At 36.5% G+C, this 12,113-nt stretch overlaps 1 protein-coding gene across 1 annotated transcript in view; it reads right to left on the reverse strand.

Moving 5' to 3' along the window:
• The window catches only part of IQCM (IQ motif containing M), a 445,282-nt gene that overhangs the window by 137,965 nt on the left and 295,204 nt on the right, over positions 1 to 12,113 (reverse strand). The window contains 1 exon segment of the mRNA XM_047092286.1: positions 282 to 443. Coding sequence (XP_046948242.1) covers positions 282 to 443 — 162 coding nt within the window.

The following is a 12,113-nucleotide window of genomic DNA, read 5'->3' on the forward strand; positions in this document are numbered from 1 at the left end:
AATGTTCATAGTAACTATCCGTAGAGTATCACATTTTTGAAAGCAACACAAATGTCCATCATCAGGTGAATGAATAATCACAGTGTGTTTCTGCTTTCTAGAGGAAACACCAAAGTGTAATACAGACACTTTTTAAACTGCAGGAATAATACTTAAGAACTAAAATGAATACTCCCCAGGGCCTAGATATTACACTACATCATCTAAGTGACAAATAAGAGTTCGATAAAGGGTCATTTCTTCTATAATATAAAAAAAAATAATAAGATTCAGCATCTTACCTATATATTTATATCCTTCTTCCCCATTTACTACGGGTCTCAGCCAAGTTGACCTAAGTCGTATATTTTTACACACATGGGCACCTTGAGGAGGATAGAGTGTAAATAACATTTCAATCGCATTGTACTTCTTGAGGAGTTGAGAATATCTGTCACGGTCTTCTGTAAAAAAAAAAAAAAAGAATATATATTTTTAAAATTTTAGATATTTTGCAAAAATGTCTAATGTATTTTTAAGGGATGCACATTAGAAACTATTTAATAATTTGAATGCTAATGGTTATGTTGACAACTTGGGTTTTCTTTAGTCAGAGGTACTTCACCAATAATCTTACTGTGCAGATAATTCCTAGCAAAAATTAAGGAGTAATGGGTTTACTAATATCATCTTTAAACACTATCAGTTTAAAGTAGTATTGTTAACAGGTATGGAAAACAGTAAAGTAACCAATGAATAGCATTTATATTATACATAATATAACTATGTATATATTTGTAATTGCTATTAAACAATGGAAATCAGATTAATCTGACAAAAATGTTGACTAAACGTAGAGTTCCCTAAAGTGGAATGACTAAATTAATATTCCTAGGCTATGGTCTTTAATAAAATACAATGATGTGTATACAAATATTTATTTTATTTTTTTAATGTTTACTTATTTTTGAGAGTGAGAGCAAGCAGGAGAGGGGCAGAGAGAGAAGGAGACACAGAATCTGAAGCAGGCTCCAGGCTCTGAACTGTCAGCACAGAGTCCGATGCGGGACTCAAATCCACGAACAGTGAGATCATGACCTGAGCTGAAGTTGGACACTTAACCAACTGAGCCACCAAGGCACCCCATACAAATATTTACATGCCACTTACTATATGGAAGGAATTGTTCCAAGTTCTTTTAAAAACTAATACATTTAATTTTCATAAAACATTTATAAGGCATATCTTATTATTTCCATTTTACATGAGGAATTTGAAATGCAGAGAAATTAAGTAACTTGCCTAAATCTTGCATTCTGTAAATGATGCAAATAGGCTTTGGATGATCTAAGGAAGCTCTCATTTGCAAACATATAATTCTCAACCAAACATAACCTGCATTAACTAGTAGATGAGAAAACTAGAATTCAAAAATAATTGGAACTATAGAGTGAAAAATCTTTGGTTATGGACCCTGGGCCTCTGGGTGGTAACTTCAGTTTTTGGTTGATAAACTAGTGCCTAAAATTCAATAAGACAATCTCTTGAGCAATGAATTCAAAGTAACTCTACCTAGAAACATCTCAAACAAAAGAGAAATACTGATGTAAACCTTCACTTATAACCCTGTTACATTTTCTTTCTTTCCTTCCTAATTCCCTCCCTTTCTTCTTATATTCCTTTATTTTGTTAAATAGCATATTTTGTGGTAGAGTAAGTATAAGACAATATGACATAATGCTTGAATGATTAAGAAAGTAGATTTGTTGGTGGGTAGTGTGCCAGGTTTCAATCTATTACCTCATTCCTAATCCAACTTTCACAGTCCTGCTTCTGAGACTAGAACACTTCACCATAAGGCACAATTTTAAGCATCTTACATAGAGAGCAAAGAAGGGAACTAGATGAAGGGGCTCTTCCTGGTTCTGGGTTCTTCTGTCTGCAAGCCCAAGCAGTGCACAGTGGCCACCAGTGTAGGGCACTTTCTGGGTTGTGTCTCCTGGAACATCCCACACACATACACTGGGAACTTCCTACCAACTTCCATGGTGCAGCACCTTCCCATAAATGGGCTCCCAGTGAGTTCCACAGTGTGACACCTCCCTATGGACAGTTCCCCAAGAACCCCAGAAAATGCCTTCCCTGTGAGTTCCCCTAGCCTCCTACCTCAGTGAACTTCTTTGCCATTCACTGGGCCAAAGCTATGCTCTCTCCAAGAAGATGTGGCTTCTGGGAGGTGGGGGCAGAGTGGAGGAAGAAGCTCTTTAAAATTTGTTCTCTCCAAAGGTGCTCTGCTTCAGACCTTGAGTACCAGCCACTCCCTGTATCTGCTCTCCTCAATTCTTTGCAGTTCCTTTCACGCATTAGTAGCACATCATAATTAATGATTCTTTACATTAAACTGCTCCTGCTCAAATTACTGTGTACTTTCTATTTCCTAACTGGACCCTGGCTGATACAGACCTGGGCCCTATTTTTCAAATCATCATTAAGAGCTGTGAAATATTAGACAAATCAGTTTATCTTTAGGTGATAATATTGACCTTATAAAATTATTGTTAGGATAATCCTAACATTTAAGTGATATAAGATATATAAAACATTCATATGTCACCATGTCATATGTACTAGATGAATGTGTTACCAATTTTCATCTACTATTATTTCAATAATAGAAATGATGAAAGAGTCAGAAAATAATAAATAATATGTTATCTCATCTTTCAATTATACACATCTTAGGGACTTTTCTGCCTCCTTTTATTTTTTTTTTCAACGTTTATTTATTTTTGGGACAGAGAGAGACAGAGCATGAACGGGGGAGGGGCAGAGAGAGAGAGAGACACAGAATCGGAAGCAGGCTCCAGGCTCCGAGCCATCAGCCCAGAGCCTGACGCGGGGCTCGAACTCACGGACCGCAAGATCGTGACCTGGCTGAAGTCGGACGCTTAACCGACTGCGCCACCCAGGCGCCCCTCTGCCTCCTTTTAAAAGGGAAAGTTTAAAATTGTTCCCTTGCAACTAACAAACAAACAAAACAAAGAAATGAAAACCCAGACATCCTCACATATGTGAACAGATTACATGTAGATTTAGAAATCTATAGATGATATATATATATATATATATATATATATATATATATATATATATATATCTGTCAACACCTGCCAACATCATCTGTCAACAGAAGAAAGGAGGCTTGAACTATTATAAAACCAGCGCTAAAGAGTGAACCTGTTGTACTTTTTTGCTCATACTTCTTCAAGAAGTTGGGGAGGTGGTGCCTGGGTGGCTTAGTTGGTTAAGTGTCTGACTTCAGCTTCAGGTCATGATCTCACCGTTCGTGAGTTTGAGCCCCTCATTGGGCTCTGTGCTGACAGCTTAGAGCCTGGAGCCTGCTTTGGATTCTTTGTCTCCCTCGCTCTCTTCCCCTCCCCCACTCATGCTCTGTCTCTCTGTCTCTCAAAAATAAACATAAAAAATTTTTAAAGAAAGAAGTTGAATGGGGGCTTTTCATGCTGGAGGGGGCTTCCAAAGTTGTAAGGGAGTCTATGGATGCAGCATTACATCATGATTGGAAGTCACATGGCTAAATAAAACATAAGACTGAAATTTTCCATGATACACAAAATAAAGAAACAAAATAGATCAGAATTTCTCTCTTTGAAACCATAAAGAAAATGAAAGCAGGAAAGACTAGCAATAATAGCAGTTATTTAGTGTAAAAAGATGGAACCGTACTTAAGGTTTCTCCCCTCCCTAATACTTATATCTTTCTAACTCCTTTAGCCTGAAAAGGGTGTTTAGTAATATAGCTTGATAGGATTATGCTTATTGGTTTTAATAAGCACTATATTTTCCATAAAAACAAATGTTTCCATCAAACAAAATAAAATGCCTACACTAAAATCTCTGTAGTGGTAAATGTAGAGCTACAACTTTTTCTTACTGGCTTAGCTCAGAGTCCTGCTAATGTCACCATTTACCATCAGGTAACACAAATGATATGATTTCTGAATGACTGTACCTTCCTACATAATATCAAAGTTGATTACAGATAAACATTTTTAGTTTTAGAAAACATATAATTTGTAAAACATGTTATCTTTTTATTACATATGTCAACACAAGATAAAATCAGGGATTTAACTTTTGTTGCTGATATTGATAATTTTTGTTATTTATTGGAGCACCTTCCTTTGAATGCACTGCTAAGCCAATATTGCCATATTGAATTCAGATATAGTAGTACTGTTCTCAGAATCCAGAATAAGAGCTCTTCCTTCCTCCTTCCTCCCCACACCACATGTATAGTAAAAATCTGAAGATCTTCAATATATGTGTCATAGTCTGGTTCTGTGGCAAAAGCCCACACAAAATTTCCAGAACTCTCTATTGCTCCCAGGTCACCAAGTAGTTAGTCATCTTCATTAGAGGGAGCAGTGGTTGTCAGCAGAGGCTCTGGAGCAGCACTTCTTGAGTGTGAATCTGGATCTGCCATTTATGAGCTATGTGACCTGAAGCTAGTTAGTTAACCTCTCTCCAGATGAGTTATCATTGGTAAAGCTGTCCACATGATAATGTTGTTATGAGGAATACATGGGTTAATGTACATAAAGTCTTGAGAAGAACATCTAGTCCTTAGAAGAACACCTCATCTATAGCCAGTATCATTTAAGCATTAGATACTACTATTAATATGATCTGCTTCATTTAACAGATATTGGTACAGCCTCTGTCCTATTTAGGTAATGATGGTAGTTTCCTGTCTCTTCCTCCATCTTACTTGTTTGTGGGTAGGTGGAAAAGAGGTCAGTTGTCTTGAAGTAATGGCCCTTTCTGGTCACTCCTACACTGTTTTGGATGCTCTGATGGTTGGTGGTTCCTATTGGCTATGGACTGGAAGTTTTTGTTACTTGGTCACTTGTGGGCTACTAATTGGTGTTATGGAGGTCTTCCTTCTTATAATTATTAGTAATAACAATATTTTGATGGATCTAAGACATTACAGATGTTGAGGGCCCCATCAATTTATATACCACTAAGAAATGCAAAGGACTAGAAATTTAACTATGGCATAACATTGATTATAAGACATAGTTTAATTTCAGTAACATTAAAATATGAAAGTATACATCTTAGAGTTAACAAAATGTGGCAAAAACAAGATACTTGTACAGTTGACTAATTGAGAACTCCACTTAACTAACGAAGAGGCAACTCAAAGTCTATGCACCAAAACCAATCTTGTGTCAGGGTTACCTATCTCAGTAAATAGCATCTATCTAATGGTAGAGTCTAGAAAAAACTATCACCTACATCAACAAAAACTCCTTAGTTTCCTACATAGCCTTCTTGGCCCTTCCAATCTTATCTCTAAACAGCAGCCACAATAACATTTTAAAAATGTATTTTTTATCCATTTTCTATTCATTGGTTTCTTGATGCTCTTAAAAGAATGTTGGCCCTTTACTAAGTCCCAAAAGATGCTGAACATTCTGGCCCCTCCACCTCCTCCATCTCTAACAACCTTGGCTCTCTTTCAGTTTCATAAATACACCTTACTTCCTCCTGTTAAATTTTTTTTTTTTAACGTTTATTTATTTTTGGGACAGAGAGAGACAGAGCATGAACGGGGGAGGGGCAGAGAGAGAAGGAGACACAGAATCGGAAACAGGCTCCAGGCTCTGAGCCATCAGCCCAGAGCCTGACGCGGGGCTCGAACTCACAGACCGCGAGATCGTGACCTGGCTGAAGTCGGACGCTTAACCGACTGCGCCACCCAGGCGCCCCACTTCCTCCTGTTAAAGAACCTTTGCACAAGATGTTGTGTCTGCCTGGCATGTCCCCTCTCCTTCCCTCCATTACCCCAGTAACTTCTATACCACCTCATGTCTCTCCCCAGAGACTCCCCTGACTCTCACCAAACTAGACCAAGCCTCTTCATTTTAAGATCCCAGAGTTATTGTTTTTGGAACTTTTCCTCTGTTATACTTACTGAAGTTTGTAATTGTATTATTTTATATTATTATTTGATTAAAATCTGTGTCCAGATTATTAGCTCCAGACAGGCAAGGTCCATGACTGCTTGCTAACCTACTTACACTGTATCACCCATCACCCAGGAGTGCCTGATACTTACAAAGGGTCAATAAAAGGCCTCTTCATTAAATGAATAAAACAATAACTGGTTGTGTTTTTTGGGTGCTAAGCAGGTTATATATACTAGCTAACTGAATCCTAAAGGCACATATATTAACTTGCTGACAGCCCTGTGAATTTCATCTTACATACTCATATCAAATATTTTTTTTGTAAATGTTTATCTTTTGGAGAGAGAGAAAATGCACACATACAAGTGGGGAGGGGCAGAGAGAGAGGGACAGAGGATCCAAGGTGGGCTCTGTGCTGACAGCATGGAACCCAATGTGGGGCTCCAGCTCGCAAACCACAAGATCATGACCTGAGTTGAAGTCCGATGCTCAACCGCCTGAGCCACCCAGGTGCCCCTCAAATCTTAAGACACTGAGGCAGAGAGAGGTTGCAGAACATTCTCAGGGCTTCACAGCTAGTAAATAGTGAAGCCAGCATCTACTCTTAATTCTGTCTCACCTCAAAGCTTGTCCTCTTAACGAGGATGCCAAACTGTTTTAAACACAGGGGACTGGGTATCAGGGGACTGTCAGTGGCCTCTAGAGTTGCTAGTCACCTGGTGGCCTCTCCCCTCGAAGTTTTCTTCTCATCTTTCTAACTGTTCGGCTGTCCCAACATAGTCAGCTAGTCCGCACCATGGTTTCTCTCACAGAGGCAGCTCACAGCTCTTTCCAGCAGTTTTCTGACACTCATCTTCTCACAAGAATTTATTTTGTAGAGAATACTGATGATCTCTCAGATCGACACCATTGTTAATCAACTGATTAAAACCCTCTTTGTTTGCTAACGATGTAAACTAGCATAAAATCCCAGTGTGACCCCCTTAGCCTCCTCCAGGTTTCCCCTGCCTCTCAGATAAGTGACATTTGTTATGTTCAATATTTGTAGTAGATGGTGAATTTTCAGAGAACCCCAAAATGCACCTTCCCTTCCTCTCCCAAACAAGGCACTGCATTATTGACAGTTCATTGCTTCCCTCCTACAGAGCCTGAATCTGAATATTTAAGGCAGGTTCCCAAACTTGAACCCTGTGATTAAAAAAAATATATTATCAATGGGATCTTACTAATTGAGTTTATTTGTATTTGGCAAATATTCTGGTTTCATGGTTATTTTAACACTATTTCATGGCTTTAAACACATTATGTGTTCATGATAGGAAATTCTGGAAATACAAAAGAGCATAAGGAATAATTATTACTTTCAGTAATTGGCTAATCTAATCCCATATGCATAATTTTTATTCTCCCACAACGCTGAAGAAACCACAATAGAGCACAGGTAGTAAATAGAACACTTGGTGGCAAATCACTTCTGGATGAAATAAATATTAAAATATTTCTATTAAAAATAATAAATTGAGCAGATGCTTTAAAAATAAAATATCAAAAATTTTAAATTGGGTAATACACTGAAAGTTGGCAGCTTTACATTAGCAATCAGAATGATAAAAACAAAGACCATTTATCATCACACCTGTCCCTTTCTAAAATTATTATTAAAGGATATTTTAACACTAAACATGCAAGAGCAACATAATTTTAAATGAAAGAACATTATTTACATTGAATGATGGGAACCTTGAGTTTCTAAAATTTTTGAAAGTGTCAGTTTCTTCCTAATGGGCCTGTCCTCAACACAAATCCCAGCATAGACTCAATACTTAAAAAGGGCATGTATGTAAATTATTAAGTTCAAGACCAATTCTAAGTGTATCAGGGAGAGTTAGAAGGCTAAAAAAGCTTGACTAGTGACCCTGGGTCATTAAGCCAGAATGGCAGACCTTGTTACTGATGTCAATTATTAACAAGTATTTTCAAGTATGGGTAGAAATAGCCTATTCTTTACCTTTGCTCAGTAACTGTACTACTATGTAGCCCAATTTACTGCCGAGGTAAAAATATTCTTTAAAGCCTTCATAAGCACACGAAGTTCACAAGCTAAAAGCAATGGTGACAGTCGAGGTTTTCTTCCATTGTGAACATTATGCATTCATTAAAATGTTGATTTATCTCTCATGTGCCACTGACCAGTCATAGTGGGTTTTGGTATGGGGTTAATGAATGTGAGCTTGGACTGGTGGTTAAATGAACTATAACCCACCGTAAATGACCACTTTCTAAATATTGTACTTTTACTATCTTGCCACTGCCACAACACATATGTGGCAACCATCTTCTTTGATTTGAAATAAGTGAATGTCATACTTTTTCATCATGCCATTTTATCTAAGCTTTTTTTATTTATTAGTACATTTATTTTTTATTAATTTTTTTGTTAATGTTTATTTATTTTTGAGAGAGAGAGAGAGAGAGAAAGAGAGAGAGAGAGTATGAACAGGGGGGGGTTAGAGAGGGAGACATAGAATCTGAAGCAGGCTCCAGGCTCTGAGCTGTCAGCACAGAGCCCAACGCAGGGCTCAAACTCACGAACCAGGAGATCATGGCCTGAGCTGAAGTCAGCCGCTTAGCCAACTGAGTCACACAGGTGCCCCTATTTATTAGTAAATTTTAAAGAAGCCTACCCATTTATCAGTGTAAAAATTATCTATGTCTTGAACAAGGGAGATGAATGTAAAGCCTACCCATTCTTAAATTAATGAAACTTTCTTATATTTAATTTCTTTTAAGAAGTAGAAGATCTTAACGATCATTAGTGGAAGAGCAAGATGTTAAGATTTGAAACCAAAGGGCAAAATGGTTGAAAGCAGTTAAACAATCTGCCACTGGATGATATGACCTGCAAAAATAAATGCAAGGACTATTGATCTTTCATAATACTGCTATTACTCACTTTAGAGAAGAGCAAAAATATCACTAGCACTTGACTGAGAATAAAGAATATAAAATAAGGACATACACCAATTAAAATTTTGTTAAAGATAGCAAATATTAATTTAAAAATTATTAAAATATAGCAAATATTACTACTTTTAAATCTCCTCAGTTCACGGAAACAGGCACATATTGTGAATTTTCCAGAATGTTCTTTACTACATAATTCAAAGGTTAAATATTAGAAAACTGTGTCTTTGACATATATCTTTATAAGTCCAATAAAAATTATGCTATTAAATATAAAACTATAAAATTGCAGCCATTGGATTATTCAATAATAAAAGTACAGTTATTTCAAAAGGTTCACTTCTAATCAGAACAAACATAGAGAGTTCATAGAGAAATATGCTAACATTTTAATTTTATTCCCATTTTATTTTTACTCTTTACACTTAAAAGCAGATGCATTTTCAAGTATTCGATAAAGAAAGCTAAAAGACATTTCCCTTTTTCTGTCTCATGAAACTTAGATAAAAATACAGATCGTACTACTACACATAAATTATATAGCTACATAAAACAATAAAATAACTGGTTAATAATTCCAATAGAATTATAAAGATTCCTTATGATGGGCTTTTTCTAAAAGCCTATATAAAAACAAATGTTCTGTTAAAACCTAAATTAAATTGCTAAAGAAATGCTCAATGATAAATTTATGTTAAAAATCTTTTTTAAAAAAGCATTTTTTAAAAATGCTTTAAAAAGATTTTTTCAAAGTCTTTGGAAAAGAAGATCTTTGTTATTAACCAACAAAGAGTAAGATAACTTTACATCTAAAAACCTGAAAACCATGAAAAACTCAACAACATATTTAAATAATAATACCTAAGGAGGAACAAAGATTCAAGCTGTAGTATGATAGATCAAATAAAATGTAAATTATTTTTATAGATATTGAAAAGGTATTTAATAAAACTAAAAAAAAATCTCTTCATAAAGATATCTAGTAAACTTGGAAGAGAACACTTAACTTAAAATAAGCATCAATAGTATATAACATTAAAATCAGTGAAGAAATAACAATGTCCATCCTTATCATTATTATCTAAGGTCTCAAAAGGTCTAGCCAATGCAAAAGCCAAGAAAAATATATCATAAAGTCACATCCTATATGACAGATGCACAATTATGAAAAATATCACAATATCATTATTTTCAGGGAAACAATTACATACTAATAAAAGTCAACAAGATCAGCTGAAAACTATTATGATTTTAGATAGCACAATATGGCTACAGGTCATAAAATAAGCATATGATAATTACCAGTCATAAGAAAAACTTGCTAAAATATATAACAGAAAAAGAATATTATTCAAAGAGTTTTTAAAAATCACAATCAAAACAACTACAAAAAAGCGCCTGTGTGTGTGTGTTTGTGTGTGGTTGTCTATGTACTAGAAGTAATGCAAACATTGTCTCATAAATGATTGGGGTATTCTGGTTAATATAAAGTATTCCATTTTAAAAATATGCCCTTCGGGGCGCCTGGGTGGCGCAGTCGGTTAAGCGTCCGACTTCAGCCAGGTCACGATCTCGCGGTCCGTGAGTTCGAGCCCCGCGTCAGGCTCTGGGCTGATGGCTCAGAGCCTGGAGCCTGTTTCCGATTCTGTGTCTCCCTCTCTCTCTGCCCCTCCCCCGTTCATGCTCTGTCTCTCTCTGTCCCAAAAATAAATAAACGTTGGAAAAAAAAAATTAAAAAAAAAATATGCCCTTCAAGGGCAGCTGGGTGGCTCAGTTAAGTGTCTGACTCTCGATTTTGGCTCAGGTCATGATCACATGGTTTCATTAGTTCGGGCCCCACATGGGCTCTGTGCTGACAGCACGGAGCCTACTTGAGATTCTCCCTCCATCTCTGCCCATCCCCTGCTTGCACTTTCTCCATCTCTCTCAAAATAAATAAATAAACTTTTAAAAAATGCCCTTCATTTTTCTTTTAAGGTCTGAGTCTCAGGATGGCCAGATTAAATCCATTAACATGACTCTACTCTGACTAAAGACAAATTCTCCTCTCACCTTACTTTGAATGCCTTTACTTTGAGAGAACACAATACAACAAAACATTCTTAAAACTTAAGAGCACAGTGGCATACATACAATGAGCTCACCATACATAATTCAAAAGATATGTCTTTTCACTTTCTTTGGAAGAATATTTTCATAAAGAAATTTACCTCCTAGATTGGAAGCATAAAAACTCCAAATAAATATAGTTACCTTAAATTGTTAAATCAAATATGAATTCCCCAATCCTCTTGTTTTTCTTGCCACATACTGTCATCTTTTTTGTCATTTTCCCATACATATACATATTCTTAAGGGTCAGATGAAATCCAACAAATATTCAGGCCATTCATTAGTAATATCAGTTTTGAAAAGTATATTGGGGAGGGACGCCTGGGTGGCTCAGTCGGTTAAGCGTCCGACTTTAGCTCAGGTCATGATCTCCCAGTCTTTGAGTTCAAGCCTATGATGACAGCTCAAAGCCTGGAGCCTGCTTCGGATTCTGTCACCCTCTCCCTCTGCCCCTCCCCCACTCATGCTCTGTCTCTCTCACTCTCAAAAAAGAATAAATGCTTCAAAAAAAATTTTTTTGAGTATACTGGGAAGAAAGTTGGAGTTATTTCACAATTCAGTGTTTTAAGTATTATTGCCCCCTACTATCTCAATCTCTTACTGAAAATTATAGTATTGGCAATTGAATATAACAAACTTGGGGCACCTGGGTGGCTCAGTTCATTGAGTGTCAGTCTTTGGCTCAGGGCATGATCTCATGGCTCGGCTCCTGAGTTTGAGCCCTGTTGTCAGGCTCTGTGCAGACAGCTCAGAGCCTGGAGCTTTGGATTCTGTCTCTCTCTCTCTCTCTCTGTCTCTCTCTGCCCCTTCCCTCCACTTGCACTCTCTATCTCTCTCAAAAAATAAACATTAAATTAAAAAATAATAACAATAAAATAAACTTAGCTCTATACCTTTACTCAACAGTTATGTCAGTCTGCCATGCAAAAAATATTATCAAAAAAATCCAAAGATTTACTTTATCTCTCATGTGCTTAGGACTCTCTCCAGACACAGGAGGCCAAAATAATACCATTCTGTTTCATACAGTAAAATATGAACTCTAAATAACTAAGAATCTTT

This window comes from Lynx rufus, unplaced genomic scaffold, assembly GCF_022079265.1.
Source record: "Lynx rufus isolate CCGP_SWC_20201006 ecotype Redwood Valley unplaced genomic scaffold, mLynRuf1.p SCAF_3, whole genome shotgun sequence".
Classification (NCBI taxonomy): Eukaryota; Metazoa; Chordata; class Mammalia; order Carnivora; family Felidae; genus Lynx; species Lynx rufus.